The following is a 20,729-nucleotide window of genomic DNA, read 5'->3' as shown; positions in this document are numbered from 1 at the left end:
CCCCAGCTCCAGCAGCACTTCTCTCCCTTTCGCTCATCATGGTACGTATTACACTCAAATGAAGACTTGGGAAGGATCAAGCCAAATCAAAACTTTTTATAAGGGTTCTTCCCCCCCACCCCTCGTCTTTCCTCCTGTGCCTTATGTGGAAAACTATAAAGAAACAACAGCTACTGATTTGCTATTCTTCATCAAAAGGGATTTTCACAGGACTGGGCATTCTACACACCAAATCTACTGCAGGTGCACCTTACTCAGGATTGATTCCACACGCATCCTCAAAATATCCCAGTGATTATTCTTAGCTTCACCACTTCACAGCTGATAGTGCCCAGATTATTCTCACAGTAAACAAAGCATCCTATTGTTTACTTTGGGCTCTCGCATGGTTTCCTATGCTTTATTCTGGTGAGCTAAAAACAAAACCTATGAGATGAAAGAAGATTGGTGCTACAACCTTAAAAGGAAAAAAAAAACTCCATTCTGATTAAGTTAGCACCTCCTTCCTCTCTCTTCTCATAGAGGATTTCCACACAAATTTCACAGAGGTGTGGAAATAACACGAGGTGACCAAACACTACATGACCAAAACACGATGAGCTGCTTTCAGAGCTGATGCAACTGGTAGATGGATTCTCACAACTCATTTCAAGCTCACACCGATTAAGAAAGCCAGCTGCCTGAAGCTGCCCTGTGTGCCCCCATCTTCCCTGGCTCCTTCCATCCCCAGGCTCTGACCCTCCATCCCCTGCTCCCATGGGTTTTCCCAGCCCTGCTCCCATCCTGCCCTCCCCCGCTCCGCCCAGCAACACCAGTTATCAGCCCATCCTTTGCTTACATGGTGGCCCATCTATTTTCAACTTTTTCCTTTCCTCCAAGAAACTGAGTCACTTCCTCATTTCCAATCTCGTACTGAAGGCAGAAATAAAAGACTTCTTTTTGTTTGCTTAGATTATAGCAGGCACTAACAACCTCATTTCATTTACACACACATTCCTCATGTTTTGATCTACACCCCTTTGCCTCTTTGGCATTCTCCATTCCTTCTCATTTTCACCAAAAACTCTCCAAGTTTAAAACTTGTTTAAAAAAAAGACAATTTTCTGTTAGCATCGATTCTCAGCTTTTTGAAGAAATCCACCCACACAAATTAAGGGAATAAGAATTCCAGAAAATCTTTCATTTGAGAAACCACTGCTGGATTTTTAGCATACTTCTTGCCTCCCTCCCCATGTCACTCACTTTTGGAACAACAGAAAAAGCAGCATACAGTTTAATTCATGTATTCCTGGCTTCACAAGATAAGAACACAGAAGGGCCCTACAGCTCTTGAGTCCAGCAAAACACTTGAAAATTATCACTGGAAGTTGAGCATCGATATTAGTAAACTCCATGTGCTTATTACCCTGTTTTCATTTCTAAACGTAACCCCTCCACACAAACCACCCAAAGGTAACTTAGATTCCTGTCTTAATTGGATATTCATGCTTAAACATAGCTACAACCCTTCCACGCCGCAGCATATTTACATCTTATTCCTGAAAACATCACCAATCAGAAATCCATTTAACACTGTCTTTCAGGGCTGTGCTGAAGGCCTGTGCAGTGCTAGGACTGGTGCACAGCCTCCTTTCACAGGCATGTATTTATTGTTTCTTTGCACATCACCTTTATGCTACAGTATTCCAAATCCAGAGTTGCTGTATTGAACAAAAACTGGAGGTAAGTTTCAGGAGAGTGCTCAAGAATGCTTTATTTTCAGCAGTGCTGTAACACACCCATGAATTCAGTGTGTTGAGAGAGCACAAAGGGGCCTCGCTGCCCCACTGCCACTGCTTCTGGAGGAAGCACCTTATCACTCACAAGAGTTCTGCCATGTCTCTGTCAGCTCTCTGCTCCTCACTCACGCAGCCTGGAGTTGATTGACTGCTCCACACAGCAGCTTTCCCATTGTTCTGTTCCCCTGGGTCAGTAAGAGCTGGAGTCCTGATAAGCTGCAAAAGGACAACGGCATTCGGTTCCAAGTAAAAATGACAGCAGGAACAGACTTCTCCTGGACAGAGACTGTCAGGCCAGTGTGCTGAGAAGGAAACCTGACAGCACCCTGTGCTCAAAGGCACTTCTCTGAAAGAGCAGATTTATCCTTCTCTTTAAACATCTCCTCTTGAAGAAACGAGTCCCTCTTCACATTCCCAACTGCCCAAACTCCTGCCCCTGCTTAATGCTCTTAGGATGGATATAAACTATGCCCAGAGGACAGAAGTACATTAGGCATCGCAGCTCACCTCTGGCCACACACAAAAGGAAAGCAGAACAGGAAACAACACTTAAGCACATGGAATGTTCAATTACAGGTACACGCTTCAGTTTTAAAGCATTTTAGAGGTGTGATTTTTCAGGAATGGGGGAGGCTGTTTTATCTGACTTTATGATACAATCAGATAAAGGTCCAAGTTTGAAGCACACACAGTTCAGCAGTAGAAATATTTCAGCCACACACAAGTTGATACTTCAGCCCAAAAACAATATCAGAACTTTCAGAACTTAGGCAGTGTATACAAGAGAGCGTGCATAGGCTTGTAGTCAATACAACAGCTCTACCAAATAAGAGACCGTCTTACACCACAGACTCTCAGTGAATTTTATCAGATTGCTGACGAGTACCAACCAAACCCTGCCAGCACAAGTATGTTAAAAATATAGGGAATGTGAGATAATGGGGTTTCAAGTTTTATTCGTTCAAATATGTTGTGTGAACAACACTTAGAACGTGAAAAAACAACTATAAATACTGTCATAATTTATTTCTAATGGAAGAAATAATACACTAGGCAATAGAAAAGCATTCACGTCAGATAGCAGCACACGGCTTTATTACTCTGTTAATTGCCATATGGATCAGCTTCTTACCACACAGCATACTGGCTATAAATTTCAACAAGTAATTAATTATAAATTGCTGCTATTATTGCTCATCAAGGCTGAATAATGGTGAATGGTGTTCAGAGGAGCTTCTGTAATGTCTATCACAAACAACTATTAGTTTCTTATTTCCACAGGGATGAAATTTTGAGCAACAAACACACCCAGACCTTAGGTACATCCAAACAGCTCATGGACACACACGTCCCATTCCCTTGGATGATCTCATCCTGAAAAGCTTTTTCTGATGACATCGCTCCGCGTTTTTCTTGTAAAAAATGAATACTTGGAAAGTCAACAAATGAAAAAGTAACACCAGCTCCTACTTATTTTGATAATTTTAGATCTGGGAAACTCCTGAAACAGGGTTCTGCGCAACGATGACGTTCGTAGGACTGTAACCCCAGTCTACCAGGACTTAGCATTCAGCTAACCTCTGGACAAACGGATGTCAGCCCTCAGACAGACTGTCACTGTGTGCTGCTGCAGGGGCATGCAGAGGCATTCCTTACCAACGTTCCCACATACCATTGGCAACAAGGCACTGTAAGGCACTGTAAGGAATGTGCCGTGCAGGGTCGGAGCATGCACAAAGGACACCACCAGAACCACCGCAGTCAAAAATACAGGCTTAATCTACTAGCTAGAAAGTTATCACTGATTGATAGATTTTTCCCTCTAACTACTTTTTAAGGAAAGGTTTTTGAATGACTGGCGCATTGAGATTGCTGCTTAATAGCACATGAGCTGGGAAGGATGGGAGAAGCAACACCGCCTACCTCCCCCTTCTCAAAAAGTAAAAATCTTAAGCTCAAAAACTATCATTGAAAGCAGTACAGCAAAGTCTATTCTCTTTAAACTTTGATCAAACCTTCCTGTATTTACTGCAGGCTGAGTTCTACCTAGGGAATTATCTGCTTCCCTTCAAAGCTGTATTTGCTACGAGGTAGAAGCCTCTTTTCATAGTACTTAATAGACAGCCTGAAAGGTCTTTTGTCACTTCTCCCTTCAGACCCATTAAAAGATTTTGTGTGGTCCCTCTCATAAAAAAAAAAAAAAAAAAAAGAGAAGCACTGTTTATCATATTTACACAATTTTAGAGAGAAGTAGAAGAGCAACCAAAAGACTGCTCACACACTTTTATTTAATACAACATAATTAGCCAGCTCTGGTTATAAGGAATCAATTAAAGAACCAATTAAAAATTCTGCTCAAAACCAACCTGAATTCTCCAAACACTCTGCCATGTCTATGCATCTCTATTCATTTTCTGTCACTCCTGATGCCCACATAAAAACAACTTTTTTCCCCTATGTATCCATTTAATCATTACCAACTATAAGTACAACTCATTAACTCTCATTTGTATTTAGCATTTGGTTATAGAGAAACACATTAAAAAATGCTGAACTAAAGAAAATTCATGACTTATTTCTGAGATACTGAAGTCCTACAATAGATACGGCAGCCACACCTGCAACTTCTCATTCATAAGCATTTCACTGTATATTCAGAATTATGTACCACATTTTCACAGAGCTCAGAGCATTAAGTTTTGAGCATAAGTTTCCTGTAACAGTCAAACGCTCACCTGCACGTCCCAGTACCCTCTTACCTTGAATGCACTGCAGGGTTCCATCCTCAGCCCTTATTGTAAAGGTTTCACCTGGATTCACTTGAACCAAAAAGACCTGCGAAAAGAAAACCACATTTGTTTCACTATAATGATTGAAAGTGACATTTCTTCAACCCAGCAGTTGTGCTCTCAGTGCTGCAGAAAACACTAAGGGGTGGAGGAGGGGAACAGACCCCTGTCCCACACCTTGGGTACCAGCAGGGCCCAGGAACCAGCAGAGATTTACAACTTGCCTCCTCACCTAACTTTAGGAGACAAAATGAAGATTTAACTCAGCTATGTGTAATCCAAATTAGGGCTTCAGGTTCCACCTGCAAACTCAAGACAGTGAGTTGAACTAAAAGCTGATAGTAAGGGACATAAATCTTCAGACCATGACACTTCAGAGCAGACTCCAGCATGAAGGATCCAACCATACCATCATTTCAGGCCCACGGGAATAAAAGATTTTACTTAAGCAAAGTCCATAGACAGATACAGTTCAACGGCTCCACTGTCCAAGTGTAATGCAAAGTCCTGCACAAGCTGCACTCATCTTTATTAACTTCCAGGTGTCCAAAGTCAGAATGTGAATGGTTTGAAGATTTGCCACTCAGACTCATTTCTTTAATGAAGAACTTCACTGAAGGCAAACCATCATTTATCCCTGCTCTTGCTGCTTATGAAACACTCTACTCAAACACAGTCCTGTTAACTCTGCATCGCTTGAGAGTTATGAATATCTGAATTAATCTTGGTATACTTTGAAAATGCATGTAGATCTACATCTGTGATCTCTTAGTTTAGATCCCATTCACATTCTAGGACACCTGCATGCAGAATTTAATCGTTCAATCTGGGATAACAGAACTAGAATTAACATTCTCTTTCTGAAATCTTTAACCTAAATGCATAGGGTAATTACTGCCTATGTGACCTTTTGAATTACAGTAATCCTACAGAAACCCATTACTGCAGTGACACTTTTAAAGCATGAGCTGGAAACCAGAGGACTGATATATAGGAAAGCCATTATTTTGTCTGCAACAACAACAACTCGTGAGAGAATGGTGACTGGGCCAGTCCAGCAGCCCAGCACAACCAATGGCTCAGCACAGGTAGGTGGCACAGGGTCACCCTACCCAACCTCTGAACCACCAATCTTCAAGCAACGGCACGTTTCAGAGCTTTGTGGAAAACAGTTAACTGCATTAGTATGTGAAAATAGGAACTTGGCACCTTGTTTGGCTTCAACAGTGCCCTGGCATGCTGCCCTGAGATCCACGGGTGCCCCATCCCTGGAGGTGCCCAAGGCCATGTATGGCCCTGGGAGCCTGAGCTGGTGGCACGTCCCACCCACTGCACAGCTTGGGGCTGGGCAGGCTATAAGGTCCTTCCAGCCCAAAATACTTCAGGGGGAAACAGTCAGGCAAGATGCTACATCTTAATGAGAAAGCAGTGACTTGTAAGCGTACAGAACACCAAAATGCTCCTGCTTGCATTTGTTTTTCTCTGCATTTCGTACAGAGAGGCAGCAGCATGCGGAACCAATCTTCAGACAGAATCAACACAAATTCAAAGCATGCAGAAGAAGAAACCAATAAAATGCTGAGAAATCAAGAAGTCAAGTGGTGTCAGAGCAGAGGAGAGCTCACTCCAAACGCTCTTCTAAATTTGTTATCAATTTCTATTGAAGTATATATGCAAAAAAATGTATATCTGATTCAGATGGTCTCCAAGACATCAGTCTGTCACATACAGCTTGACAGTAACAGGGTGCTTAAATCTTATGCCTTCCCAGTACAGCAGACTTTTTGGGAACAAAATTAAGAAGTGACCCCAAATTTTGCCCCAAAGTTTGCTGCGTCAGCTCAGCAGCACAAGCCCAGCCAGGTGACAGCTGCCACATTCCTGTAAGGCACAGAACAGCCAGCCTCGTTGCTCAGGTGGACACACTCTGATCTCCTTTATTCCATGTTTACGACCCTAAAAAGCAAGAGCAGAGACACACAAGCACTAAGTGCAGCGCTCAGACAGCGAAAGCCAGTGGCACCAGGGCTTGGCACAAGCACCTTCTCAAGCAGGTGCCATCAAAAAGCTCACTGTGCTGCTGCAGAGATTGTACCAGATGAAAAGGAACCTGCCCCAAAACCAGAGTGTTCTACTCTGTACAGACAGGCCTCCTGCCTTCACACTCCCAGCACTCTGCAGCACACAGCTCAGCACCTACGTGAAGCTGCTGAAACGCCTGGAGCAGAAGATGGGTTGTAAATCCCAGAACCCCCACAGCAGTGACAAGTGGATTAGAAACAGAGTAAGCAGCAGCTCTGGAAGGGACATGAAAGCATTCATTTTCATGATGGTTAATGGTATTAAAGTGTGGGAAACTTAAAAGAAGAAAAAAAAAAAGTGAGTGATATCAATGCCATTTTGGGTAGTGCAGCGAAGGGAGATTAATGCCAGGCAAAGCCATCCTCAGCTCTGCCCTGCACAGCTCCACAGTACCTCTGCAGGAAGACAAAAACATCAAATGCTCCCATACAGTTGCCTTACATTACATCCGTGTCCCTTCTGCAGCGCTCTCCATCTGGCTGCTAGTAACAGCTAAGAGCTTTACCAGCTTCAGACGGCTCTTTTCTACACATTTAGGAGCTGATCTTTTGAGGAAAGTCTTCTGTCTCAGGCTCAGCCCTCCTGAGCACAGCCACAGCACAGCTCTCCATGCAGTCCCACAGCCTGGCCTCTCACCAGCTGGGCTCCAATGCCTTCCTACCACCAGCTTCTAACAGGGACTGCAATCACACCCTGGGCAAACACATCCTCGTAAAGCTTACACCTACTTATAGAGTAATGCAAAGAACCTTTATTAAGGAAGTCATTCTTACATGGAACAAGTCTGTTCCCACCTCACAAGTAATGGAGATATGTCTATTTCAGTAATTATGTACCTTTTAAAATCTTGTTAAAAGCAACCAATTAGTCCATTTTCTACTACACTGTGTGGAAATGAAGCAAAGCTTATATTCTAATCTCATACAGTTTTACAACTACCCTTCTAAAAGGTGAAAACATCAACTAGAGCTTCAGGAATAGGACAAAAATAATAAGAATAACGGCAGCTAGCAGTGTAATCAAAATATGAGGGCTCATCCAGATTGCAGGAAAAAAGAATCCTGAAGGAAACCTGTAGTCCAGCTCCAAAAACACAAAAAGAGAAGGTGAGGAGTTTTTCCTCATTTAAGATCTACAAATATGATCCAGTAAGTGTGTATGTAGAGAAATGACACTACTCAGAAGCGTTCTGCTGAGTCGTATTTGTGCATCACAGTGATTCTAACTGCAGTGCGTCAGCAGTTGTTCTTTCTTGCTCTGAAACATTAGATGAGAAGTTAGCTTACAGGCAGTGGAGGCATCTGCCAAGCAAGGCTGCTGAATCATCACTGATGGGGAAATTCAGTTTGACTGAGAACCTCACCTCAACCACTCCTTAGAATACTCCATTTATACTTTCAGTAATGCAGAAGGATCCATTGGACACTCCACCCCAGTAAATGGCTTCCAGGAAGGAAGAAAGGGGGTATTTTTAAGGAACAATTATGCTACCCAATACCAGTAAAATTGTTCCTTCACTTTAGCATATCAGTAATGGACTCGGTAAATAGAGCCATTACAAGCATTCTTTTTCTCCTTCAATTCGCAGTACACTGCGCAGAAATACACATCTAGAATCATCACAGCAATGAAAGGTCTGTGTTGTTCTGAGAACCCAGAGAAGCAAATAGACTTGGAATCTTACAAGAAAAGTAGAAGTCGTTCTTCCTTTGTAGTTGGTGTAGCTCGAAATACAGCTTGGAGGGACAAACAAACAGTCAAGGGAACAAGAAGTCACAGAATGACAGTTTATGCTGATTCATGATGAAGCATTTATTTTGTTTTGGTTAAAATATTTTGCCAAAATGTCTCAGATGAGGAGAAAACCAAATTATTAGGGCAGATGTCCTATGAAGGTTAACCCAGGATGACAGGTCTGGGAAGCTACCAACAATCAGCTTGAATCTTGAGCCCACACAAGGCTAAAGACATCTATGGTCTTTGCATCACCCTACCTACCTCTGACTGAGCTCACTAGAGAACATATCCCAGAAAAAATATGAAAGCAACCATGAACATCAGAAGTCCACTCAAAATTCTCTTCTGCCTCTAAGGTTTATAGTGAAGCACAAGGGTAATATACAGGACTGCAGCTATTACACTTAAGTGAGAAAGGAATAGTAGACATCATAGAACACTTGTCTCCATTTCTCCCTTGAAACCCCTTTTCACAATCTAGTTATCTAAGCACTTCAAGCTTATAAGATCTCATCTCAATACCTGTAAAATATCTGGACAACAGAAAAATAAAGCACAAGACTGACTTTCTGCAAAGCATTTACATCCATTATTTCTGATCCATCATTTAAATCCAATGAACACATGGTGCAAACAACCACACTGAACTGAATGATACACTGAGCACGCTGCTTTTGGAAGCCTTTCCAGCATAAGGGCAGATTTCTACCTGCTAGGAAATAACCTGCTCTCCTCGGTGCGTGGGGAAGCCAAGGCCTTTCTTCCACATCTTCAAAACCCCTCGACGGCCCACAGACAGTTTATTTACAGCAGTCACTTTCTGCAAGGCTCACTGACCTGCTGTGATCCGTCGCCATTCACAATGTGAGGCATCATGGCTACCTCCCCATTCAGCAGCGGCGGCAGCTCCAGCGGGATTTGGTCGGTCATCATCATTGTGACGTACATTCATGGAGAATTTTCCTCAACGGGCTTCCTGCAAGAGAAGCATCAGTTAGACACTTTGCAGAACCCTCTCATGCTTTCATGGATTCTGCCCATAAAGCAGCAAACTGCTTTCGTAACATCCGCAGCTCAAAGCCAAATACCTTGATTTCCCATCCAGGATCCTGTAACAGTGTGAACTGACACCTATAACACAGAGCAGACTTCCACTTAACCACTATCCACAGAATCACAGAATCACAGAATCACAGAATCACCCGGGTTGGAAGGGACCCCAAGGATCATGTAGTTCCAACCCCCCTGCCTAGCAGGGCCACCAAACATACACATTCAGATCAGGTTGCCCAGGACCCCGTCCAACCTGGCCTTAAACACGTCCAAGGACGGGGCATCCACAACCTCCCTGGGCAGCCCGTTCCAGGGCCTAACCACTCTCCTAGTAAAGAACTTCCCCCTAACATCTAACCTAAATCTTCCCTCCTTCAACTTAAAACCATTTCCCCTAGTCCTGCTGTTGTCAGCCCTTTTGAAGAGTTTACTCCCCTCCTGGGTGTAGGTTCCCTTCAGGTATTGATAGGCTGCAATGAGGTCACCCCGCAGCCTTCTCTTCTCCAGGCTGAACAAGCCCAACTCCCTCAGCCTGTCCTCATAGGGGAGCTGCTCCAGCCCCCTGATCATCTTAGTCGCCCTCCTCTGGACCCTTTCCAAAATCTCAATGTCCTTCTTGTACTGAGGGCTCCACACCTGGACACAGTACTCCAGGTGGGGCCTCACAAGAGCCGAGTAGAGAGGGACAATCACCTCCCTGTCCCTGCTGGCCACCCCTCTCCTGATGGAGCCCAGGATCCCATTTGCCCTTCGAGCTGCCAGAGCACACTGCTGGCTCATATTCAGTCTCTCGTCCATCAGGACCCCCAAGTCCTTCTCTGCCGAGCTGCTCTCAAGGACCGCTCCTCCCAGCCTGTACAGGTGCCTGGGGTTCTTCCGGCCCAAATGCAAAACCTTGCACTTTGCCGTGTTGAACCTCATCAGGTTCACCCGAGCCCAGCCCTCCAGCCTGTCGAGGTCCCTCTGAATGGCATCCCTTCCTTCCACCGTATCAACCGCACCACTCAGCTTGGTGTCGTCAGCAAACTTGCTGAGGGTGCACTCAATTCCCTCATCGATGTCATTAATAAAGATGTTAAAGAGCACCGGTCCCAAGACAGACCCTTGGGGGACACCACTTGTTACCGGCCTCCACCTGGACATAGAGCCATTGACCACCACCCTCTGTCTGCGGCCTTTCAACCAATTGCTTATCCATCGGGTCGTCCACCAAACTTTCAAGTCCCCTATCCAAGGGAGAAGCTAATCAGTGTGTTATCACATGTCACCAATAGAACCACAGGGACACTGCCTTGTAAAAACAAGTCCGAGTTCAACATTAATGGTACCACCACCCTGGGTTAATAGCCCAACTCTCTGATGACTAGGATGACCTAATCCCATCATTTCTCCAGACTTCTGCACAAGAAACACAAGAACAAATCTTAGGGGCCCGCAGTCTCCTTAATCCCTCACATCAGAGAACCGCTGAGTCCTCCCAGCAATTTCACATTCACTCCAAACTCAGGGGACAAACAGAATGTTTTGCCTTTGCACTTCGCTTGGCACATTGCCCATCCTTATGTTTTACAGTATTTGGAGTTTACTCCTTAGTATTTTTAGTTTTCATTACCTCAAAGTCTCAGGTTTTAATTCTGAGAAAGATTCAAGCTCAGAACTCAGGGTTGTAGGTCTGGGTTATTTGGGTGACTGGAGGAGACGGCAGCAGAGCAGTGTGCTGTGTGGGTTCATTGCTTGCTTTTAGGTGGTGAACAAAAGAAAGTGAGCTTCTGAATCATTCCTTAACTGCATGGGACTAAGTAAAGCATTGCAGAAGGGAAACACAGAAAGGAAGGAAACAGACTGATTTGATCCATCATTACTTGTACCTCTAACTACCCAGGCTATACACATCACACATCTATATAGTTATATGCATATATTCATTCATATACAAATAGATGATTTTCAGAGAATGCAAGCTTCACAGGAACTATTTTGAAACCATGGGAAACAATACCCACCCCCCAATACATGACACATCCACCCAGCCCCAGCCTGAAAGCCTCAGGACTTAACGCGTCATGCTATTTCTATTTTCTAAAGGGGAAAAAAAGCAGCAAAAAAACAAACCACAGACTAGCTTCAAGCTACATATTTTCCTAGTAATGTTTCCATTCCAGGCACAACCAATATGTTGACGTTTATTTGCTATATGTCATTATTTAAAGTTTCACAGCTGCATTCCTTTAGCTTTATTAATGGTTTGTCACTGCAGCCATGTCTGCACTTGCCTCGCTTTAGAGGGGGAAAGAAAAAAAAAAAAAACAAAAAAAAAGAAAGAAAGAGAGCTTCCTTCATCTGTCAGGTCTGGCACAGCTCCGCCAGCAGCAGCGCTGGCTGCAGCACCCAGTTGGCCACAGGCTTCTTTCTGACAGCACCGCACTCCGAGGTACTGCAGGCAGAGCTGAATCAGACAGGGTTAAGATGTCTGCTGCAGGGCTGGCAGACTTCACACCAAAGCCAACTGTCCTGGAAGCTGCTTCACATGCTTTTTAGCTTATTCTCTCAAAAGTTTGCCTGAGAACAGATTTATTTGCCACACGTTCACACCACCTCCTAAAAACTGGAGCTTCTCCTCCCTCAGATAACCCAATTTCCTTCATACAGACAAGTCTGAACACACATTTTCCCCCCATATAAATTCAGGAACATCACGGGAAGAAAACAGCAGGCAAGAGCTCACGGCACCAGGTCACATTTCAGGATATGAGAACTCTTCCTCAGTTAAAATGTGAACTGCCAAATACTAACTCTCAGCTTTTTTTTCTTTTCCCTCCTTCAGGTACTAACTCAAATTTGGGGTTTTGTCTAGAAAGCTGACTATATTTAAATTTAAAGACATTTCCTGTACGTCTGCATTCCCCAGGTTTGGCTGGGGCCGAGCTGAGAAACAGCAGTGCTGGGCAGAGGTGGCCTTTCCCCATCTGCTCCCTTCAGGAACACAGACATCGGCCACAGTGAGAGCTGGGACAGCCATCCAGCTTCAGGGTTCTGACCCCAAACCGAGCTCCAATCCTTCTGATGTTTGCAAGTTACTGCTACGAACCTGATTTTCCAATACTCTGCCCCTCTACTGATCACCAAGATGAGTCCGCTCCCTTAAATTAATTCAATATGTGAATTAGTAACATATAAATTAGTTACACATGGCAACAGAAAAAAAATAGAAAAAAAACATAGAACAAAGTGCAGCCGTCTGAAACCAATTTCCATGTATGGAAAATTAGTGTGACCCAACACGTTACGTCAGAAATAGCCTGAAATTCCAGCCACAGTTTGAACCACACACAGATAACCACTGCTAACTGTTCCTAGAAGGTCTCTTCCATGCAATTAATGGGGGTATGAGCCAAGGACATCTTCCTTCTAGTGCAGGGCTTTGGTGGGGCAATTCAGGCCCATCAGAATGGAACATACATCCCAGAAGAGTGACAAAGGTGCATCTGCTATGCTACCGATGACACCATCTGAAACACGGTATATGTCTTCAAAAGGTACAGTGTCATCTCTTTCCAGCCCAAGCAATGGACAATTCCAACTCTGGCACAACCAGCATGGGTGCAAGCAAGCAGGAGCTGCCTCACGTGGTTTTGCCACAACTGAAACAGGTGTGGCATCACAGACAACATGGGAGGGAATCCCACACCACCCTGCATAGAACAAGTCCATAAAGGGAAGGCTCAAATCCTTCCAGAAGGAATCCCACGTAAGGGAAGAAATGAAGCGAAACACAGAATAAGAAAACCCTTTCAGGTTTGCAGCCGTTACCTTCAGTAAAAAGAAGCATTTAGGCAACCGTTTGCTATGTGCCAGAAGTTTGTTTGTGGAACTGAGGAATCCTACCCAAGCCTGGTATGTCAAACCACAGCACCACACAGTTGAAATCGGTGCTTCTTCCAAAGGGATTTTGAGCTGCATCCCTAAATGGAGCAGCAACCAGGAAAAAACCTGCATGTATGCACTCATCTACACAAAGATGAATATCCACACCCACAAACTTGTTTATGTAAGGACACATTCAGATGCTAAGAATTTAAAGCAAGCACCTGACCCACTGGGAAGGCTCCCAGAGGGCAACGCTCCCAATTTGGGCCACTATGAGTGCTGGGACTCATGTGTGAGAGATGACAGTGCTTACATATTGCCCAGTTTTCCTGTTTCTGCACTTCATGCTGCACAAGTGGAAATGTAAGCTTCGGTAAAACACCCACAGCACCAGTGTATTGTCATGGAAAAGCAGGGGAAGCACTGCAGTGAACACAGCTGCCTTCAAGAGGCTCCTGCCTTGGCTTGCCACTTCAGTTCAGAAAAGAGCCCTAATTGTTTATGTAGAAAAGCATCTTGAGACATGAGCAGTACCTGGAGGTATGTGCACAGATGGTTGGTCAAGGCACAAACAGTCTGGAATTTGTCTTGTCTGATGGGTGTTCATTAGCTTCGTTAAATCACATCCGTCTGAAGAACCATTTAAACCTTAAAGCATTCTTTCCATGTTCAATTGCTAGCACGGCAGATTAACTTGAAAGCATCCAAACAGGCTTATTTGTAACAGTTTAAGAGAAATACATGATTTCATTATTTTTTTCTTTACATCTAGAATGGTAGAGAAAACAGATGAGTGAGCAGGCCTGCCCCCGAGCTGGCTGAGGTGTGAGGCTGAGAGCAGCAGCCAGGCACCGAGCAGCTACTGCCCATCTCCAGGGCTGGAAAGGAAAAGCAACCACTTGAAACCATAATTCCTCAGTAGGTTTTCTCCTCTGGTTTGTTTTTATTTTAAACAATGACACAATTTCATGTCCACAATACATCTCAGCTTTGAAGACTAGAGTTATCAGAAGTATTCAGTTCCGTACGAGATGAAGGGATGTTGATGGAGCTGTGCTAGGATAACTAGTTGATTAGTAAAGCAACTATCCAGATAGCTCTGCTATGATGAGATTTAGGCTAGTTTGCAATTATTTAAGCCAGTTATTTGGCAGTATGTTTCTCAAGATCTGGAGCTCTGATATTTTAGAAAGAGCCATTTTGCAATCAGCCACATCCTCAGCAGGTACCTTCAATTTAGGAACAGCCAAACAAAAAGCAACCCCTGCTCAAATATGGGATGAACTGGAATAACCCAGAGGCCTTAAATACTAAGCATCTTCTAGCTAGGCAGTTCCTTTTAAGTTAAAGACATCTCTCACAAAGATGGCTCTTACACCCCCAGCCGGTCTGCAGTCCAGAAGCACAAAGAGGGCACGCAGGGTTGTTTGTGCCATTCTGCTTTCCCTGTGGAACATATTTGCTTGTTCTGATTTGTCACAATAAATAGCAAGACAAGGCAAGGCCAGGCAACCTATAATAAAATTACAAGAACAGAGGACCCAGAGACGGCTGGCATCAGAACTTCAAAGGCGACTCAGAGGTGAGCATCAGCAATGAGATGAGGTCAGACAGCATAATGCAGGAGCATCTTATTTCAGCAGGTGAGCACAACTAATCAACTGATAACAGCTCTGACGAAATACCAGAATAAAGCAAGCTGTTGCACAAAGCACTCTTTTACCAAAGACAAACCGGCTTTCCCTGGTCTTCCAGGGGAGAATCTCATGAAAGTTTCCCAAAGGAAAGCTGCATGGGGCTGGAGGCCAGCATGCCCCAGAGACGCTCACAGCCAGACAGCAGCACTGAGGGCAAGTGAACAAAGCACAAAGCAAAAGATGTCCAGAGATGTAGCTACAACAAGAGTAACATCTGAACAGGAACCACAAGAACACAACTGAATTGACTCCACAGCATTCTCACTTCTGCAAGTAGCACTGTTAAAGCAAACCATTCTCCTGCTCTGACTCAGTTCTACAACATTAGGGTGGCTACACGATGGCTGCAGCTCGTGCTGCTGACGTAACAGCAGACCAGAAATAAGATGACATACATGCAACATCTCTCACCATTCACATTTCTCTGTGCCTTTTCTTGAAGCTAAAAGGTAACAGCTACTCCCATCTGTTATTTGCACCACTTTTCTTCTTCAAAGGCTTCACACATTTCTTTCCTCATCTCCCTCTGCGTTAATCACAGCACAGAAATGGAACTCACAAGCACACCAACAGTTGGTGGTTACCCCTCTCCCTGTGACTTCCCTAATTGCAATACTAACAATTTACAAATTTGAACAAGTCACTTCCAGCACTTCCATCTGCCAAAACACCCACTATCTGCCCATCACCCTTTCTGGGTTCCCTGAACTCCATGTGGCCTCATTTTTCCAACAAAAGCTGTTTGTAAATGAAACTCACAACATCACAAAATACACTGGGTATGTTTAAACATTGTTTCAAGTAAATACAAAGTCACTCCAACCATTTGCTTGAGGAGAAACAATACCTTCCAACCCAGACCTACACCTGGGTCTCCATCCCTCAGAGATTTCACAGAATCATTACAGTTGGAGAACACCTCTAAGATCTCCAACCCCAATCCATCTCCCCCTTGCCCACATCCCTCAGTGCCACATCCCACTGCTCTGAACACCCTGGAATGGTGACCCCAACAACCTGTAGGCAGCTGTGCCTCTGCACCATTGCTCTTTATCAAAAGAAATGCTTCTTCACATCCTGAACCTCCCCGGTACAATTTGAGGCCATCACCTCTCATCCTATTGCTATCACCTAGGAGCAGAGGCTGACCCCCACCTCGCCACAGCCTGCTCTCAGGGAGCTGTACGGAGCCATAAGGTCTGGGAGCCTCCTTTGCTCCAGACCAAACCACCCAACTGCCTCAGCTGCTGCCCACAGGAGCTGTGCTCCTTCACAGCTTTGCTGTATGTAACACAACTATGCCTTCGGGTGCATTTAAGAGCATTATGATTGGTATGCCTAGGCACTCAGCTCCGCAGGGTTGGGGCTCTGACACTGTGCACATGCCCAGGAACACATCAATCCCTACACAAAGTTCTTAAGCAAAGGTGTGAGGCAGATAAGGAATGTGCCTCACCTGTTTGCTTTCTTCCTACATTTAATAAGCAAAATATTAATCACTGTCCCAGCACGATAAGCATAGCAGGTCGGTGATAAACACCCTCCCCTTCAACCTCACTCTCCAGGAAAAGCCCAAGGAACAGTATCACAAAGACCTCAGTTATCTCTTCCAGAATTCCTGCTCAGGGAAGAATCAACTGAAATCAATGGTGCTTTTTTTTTTTCTCTCTCTAAACTACTAATTAAACCACACACACACACACACAAAAAAAAAAAAAAAAAAAAAAAAGACTATCTATCACATCAATCTGCAGCACTTGAAAAGCAGGCATACCAAACTCCATTTACAGCAAGGCTCCAGCACACCTTCATGCACTGCGAATGCTTTTGTTTCAGCCGATCCCTGCTAACCTGACTCCGGGCTGACGCCGTGCTGACAAAGTCGCTCATTGTGCTCTGGTGGGAAACCTCGTTGTGTGCAGCTCCCACCCGGCTGCTCTGAGCGGGCACCCAGCACTGCTGCTGCCAGAGAGCCCTGCAACACAGCCAGCGGAATGCCCACAGCAACGTGCTCCTACCCGATGGCACACAAAGCCCAGCACTGAGAGCCCACCGCCCTACGGCATCGAAAGGAGAGAATTTCCAGCTTCATCGCTCTTCAGTTTCACAGAATATAAGGTGAAGTTTGGCAGGAGCGATTGATTTTTCTCAAATGATAATATAGTGTTTAAGAGTGATTTTTGGCTGTTTGTTAAAGAGACGCAACGTCTTCCACCTTTATCTCCAATCCGTACTTCGTGATGGCAGCATCGGTGCCTTCAGCAAAATCACTGCTCATTTACACTAGCTAGAAAAACAATCCATCATGCAGAGTTGACCCGTACCTAGAGAACACTAAAAGACAAAGCACAGACCAAAGCAGCTTTTTATCAAGAGTTGATTAAGGCAACACACAGCCAAGTGGAGCTCACAGCACCAAGCGCCGGCAGGACCCAGATACAGCAGCTCCCATTGCAGTGAGCATCAAGCAATGCAGCTTAAGTTCTCTGTGACACGTTTTAAGTGGGAAAACCCTCGGGTTTTTTGTTACCTGCCTGAAACAGGACCCAGGGTTATGAGTGGACAGCCTTGGAACAAGAAGGGCCCACCTTCCGGCATACTGCTGCCAAGGCTCCTTGGAAATAACCCCAAAGGAGTGACTCTGCATGCAGTCTCTAGAGTTTCTGCAGCTTTGCTACAAAAAAAAGAAAACAGCATCCAAAACACCTTACTTGCAATGGTGACCTTACTGCTCTCAGCTACAAAACAAGGGAAACATTATGACTGCTTGTTGTTACTGTGAGCTTGGGCTGAAAGGTAGGAAGATATTCAGGGAAGGAAATGGAGGAAATGAAACAGAAAGAATGTGGACGTTCTTACAGCAGGTCTGCAGATGGGTACCCAGTGAGTTTACTGCTGCTTTCTAAAAACTTAGAAGCCACAACCACAACCAACCAAGTCTGCACAGGCTGTCCACTTAGCACATGACAGCACTAACCTGCAGGTCCCCATTAAAAATTAATCTTTCACACCTACAGGGAAATGGAGAAAAGGCTGCTGCTCACCAGTGGAGTCACACAGCTTTGGAGAACATAATACTGTAAAGATATAGATAAATCAGGGGTCTCAAAGATAACCACACAGAGTCCTTTCGGGACAGTCAGAAGTCAGATGCACAAAGCAATAACAAGAACCAGGAACTGAGCTGGGTGAAGGTAAATTACTCCACAATGAAACTGTAATAATTGAATGCAAACTTATTATTTAATCACAAAGGGAATGGTTATGCTTGTTTGTGTTTCCCTAATAATACAGCCACACTCAGCTTCAATAACGTCAATTCAACCACTGAAAATAAACTTCACCTCTGCATCCTTTAAATTACACAATACTATTCAAGCGAAATAATTCAATGGGTGAGAAGCAGAAAGCAAACTACCATAAGCTTCGTGCAACACACAGCTCCCATTTCATTTTCACTCACTAAGCTGAGGAAATTCATTTTCACAGCTGCATTCCAAACTCTGGAGGTGCAAGAGCCTGGAGTCAATATTCAAATAAATTTCAGAAAACCACACAAACTTTTATGATGGCTCGTGTTTATCCATCCACAGCATTTTGGCTTTCTGGAAAGAAGTATTAAGAAAAAACACATTCTTCCAAAAGTATTTTGTTCATAATTCTACCTGTAAGTAGACCCAAATCTCAAGAAATGGACTTCAGCTTGGTTAGAATGTGAGACTGGGGAAAAGGACTACCTTAAAAAGGGAAGAAGTTTTAGAGGGTTGGGGAGAGGGTATGAATAGGAGTGCACCCTCCAAATCCCCAACAAACTGGATGCTGTGGCTACGTAAGCAATGGAGAGCATTGCAGGGAAATCCTCTGCTACCCAACAGCTGTTCACAGCAGCTCATCCCTCTCCTGATGCTCACCAAGGAAACTCCCTCACTCTTAATGAATTCTGATGAATGTTTTCCACAGCCCCAGATAAAACTCTGAACGTGGGATTTTTCCTCCAACCTTGTTTTGTGTCCCTAGGCATTGCTGTAACAAGTCCTGAAATCCAACTCACCGGTTGCTGGGCATGCTTCCTCTCCATCCCATAGATGCCCTTACTTCATGAAGCAAGCACTCACAGCATGCCAAACATAAGTGACTGCTACAGCACTACAGCAAGAGATATGTATTGCTTACTGCAGTTTTAAACACTGAGAAGTTTGCTGTTGAAAATCCATTCTGACTTGCTTTGCTCTCAGTGACCTCCGTGCTCAAGGAGGAGCAGAACAAGATTTATTACCATTTAAATGAGAAGGTCAACCTGCCGCAGCTTTTGTCTTTAAACTGAAATTCCTGTAGCCGAAGGAAAGGTGAATGCTCTCATTTTCTTCTTTCTCATCCATATACATTAAGGCACTGAAGTCTCAGAAGAGTAATTGATCAAAAATAATGAATGAGGTTCATTCTCATCCAAAATGAGCAGACTATAATACGGTTATTGTTAAGAATGCTTTGAATCAGTGAAGAAGGCTAATTTTGAAAACTTCTTGAACTGACTAAATTAAGAAGTCATCTTGTTACTAGCAATTGCCTTCTTTTTGACAGCGAGTTGAACCTTGTATTTATCAGGCACCAAGAAAGTACTTAGACTAATAATAAACAAAGAGAAAGTATTAGCACAACCACCAACTGCTTTCTGTTTATAGCATGAACGCTGATTTAGCATCAGGTTGTAAAAGGATCAAGATTTCCTAAAGATTATCAGAAAAATGATGAAAAATGCAGAAACTTGGTGTCACCCAACAGCAGAGCGGTGCAGATGGGAGGACAGGAGGAGCAGCCAAGCTGGCAGAATGGGAACCCACTGCAGGAAGAGCCACCATGGGAAAAGCATGCCGTCTAACACGATGCACCAGTGATCACATCTGATCTCTCACAGAGATCTGCACTTGTCATCAAGTTATTTACCCACTTGGAAACGGCTGAGGTAAAGCAAGGGAGCTCCCCATCAGAACAAGGGATGAAGTCTTCATTTCAGACTACGTTATATTTAGTTTGATGTGGTCAAACACAAGGTGCAGACCATAAAAAAATAGTTTAATAAGCAATAACAAACATTAAATATATATATCCTTATCAGCAGCGAGAAGATGAAAATGTACAACAGAGCAAAAAAATCACAGCCTGATCTACACCTCAGCATTTAAAAAGACCATCAGTGGCCCCAAAACAAAAACAAGAGACAGGCTCTGCTTAATACAAGCACCAAGCCACCATTCCCCCTACAGAGCTGATAGCTAACGCACGGTATTTCAAGATTGTTAGAGGTTCTAATCATGCTCACAAATAAGAATTTAAATGATTACTAAAGAAGTAAAGAGGGGGTTCTGCTTTTTTTTTTTTTTTGCTAGGAAGCCAAGTGATAAAGGACATAAAAGGATAATCTCAATGTCTCACCCTTATTATCCTGGATTTAACCTGTTACAAAGCCACGTGGCCTCACCGTGTGCCTTCAGCCCCACAGCCAGGCCTGCCTGCACAGCAAAGCCCTGCACAGCGCTCACTTCAAAGCAGCCGCAGCCTGGGGAATTCAGCTCTTGCCACTGGCACATACCAAGGATTCCAAATCATTTCTGCACTACTATGAAGATGTTCTCATCCATTCGGATTTCTGTTTTAACATGTTGCAGCCTTAAAAAAATAAAAATAAAAATGCAGTCTCAGCATGGTACGTTCCATGTTGTTTCGGA

The 20,729-nt window shown here is 44.1% G+C and overlaps 1 protein-coding gene across 3 annotated transcripts in view; it reads right to left on the bottom strand.

Annotated features, from left to right (window-relative positions):
- The window catches only part of FNDC3B (fibronectin type III domain containing 3B), a 149,030-nt gene that overhangs the window by 113,668 nt on the left and 14,633 nt on the right, over positions 1-20,729 (bottom strand). For all 3 annotated transcript variants that reach the window (XM_048954494.1, XM_048954497.1, XM_048954496.1), the window contains exons 2-3: positions 9,224-9,362; positions 4,538-4,613 (exon numbers count right to left, since the gene is read on the bottom strand). In XM_048954494.1, coding sequence (XP_048810451.1) covers positions 4,538-4,613; positions 9,224-9,334 — 187 coding nt within the window. In that variant the 5' untranslated portion in view covers positions 9,335-9,362. The remainder of the gene's footprint in view (positions 1-4,537; positions 4,614-9,223; positions 9,363-20,729) is intronic.

Source organism: Lagopus muta, chromosome 9 (genome assembly GCF_023343835.1).
Source record: "Lagopus muta isolate bLagMut1 chromosome 9, bLagMut1 primary, whole genome shotgun sequence".
Lineage (NCBI taxonomy): Eukaryota > Metazoa > Chordata > Aves > Galliformes > Phasianidae > Lagopus > Lagopus muta.
This window is presented reverse-complemented; position numbering and strand designations above follow the sequence as displayed.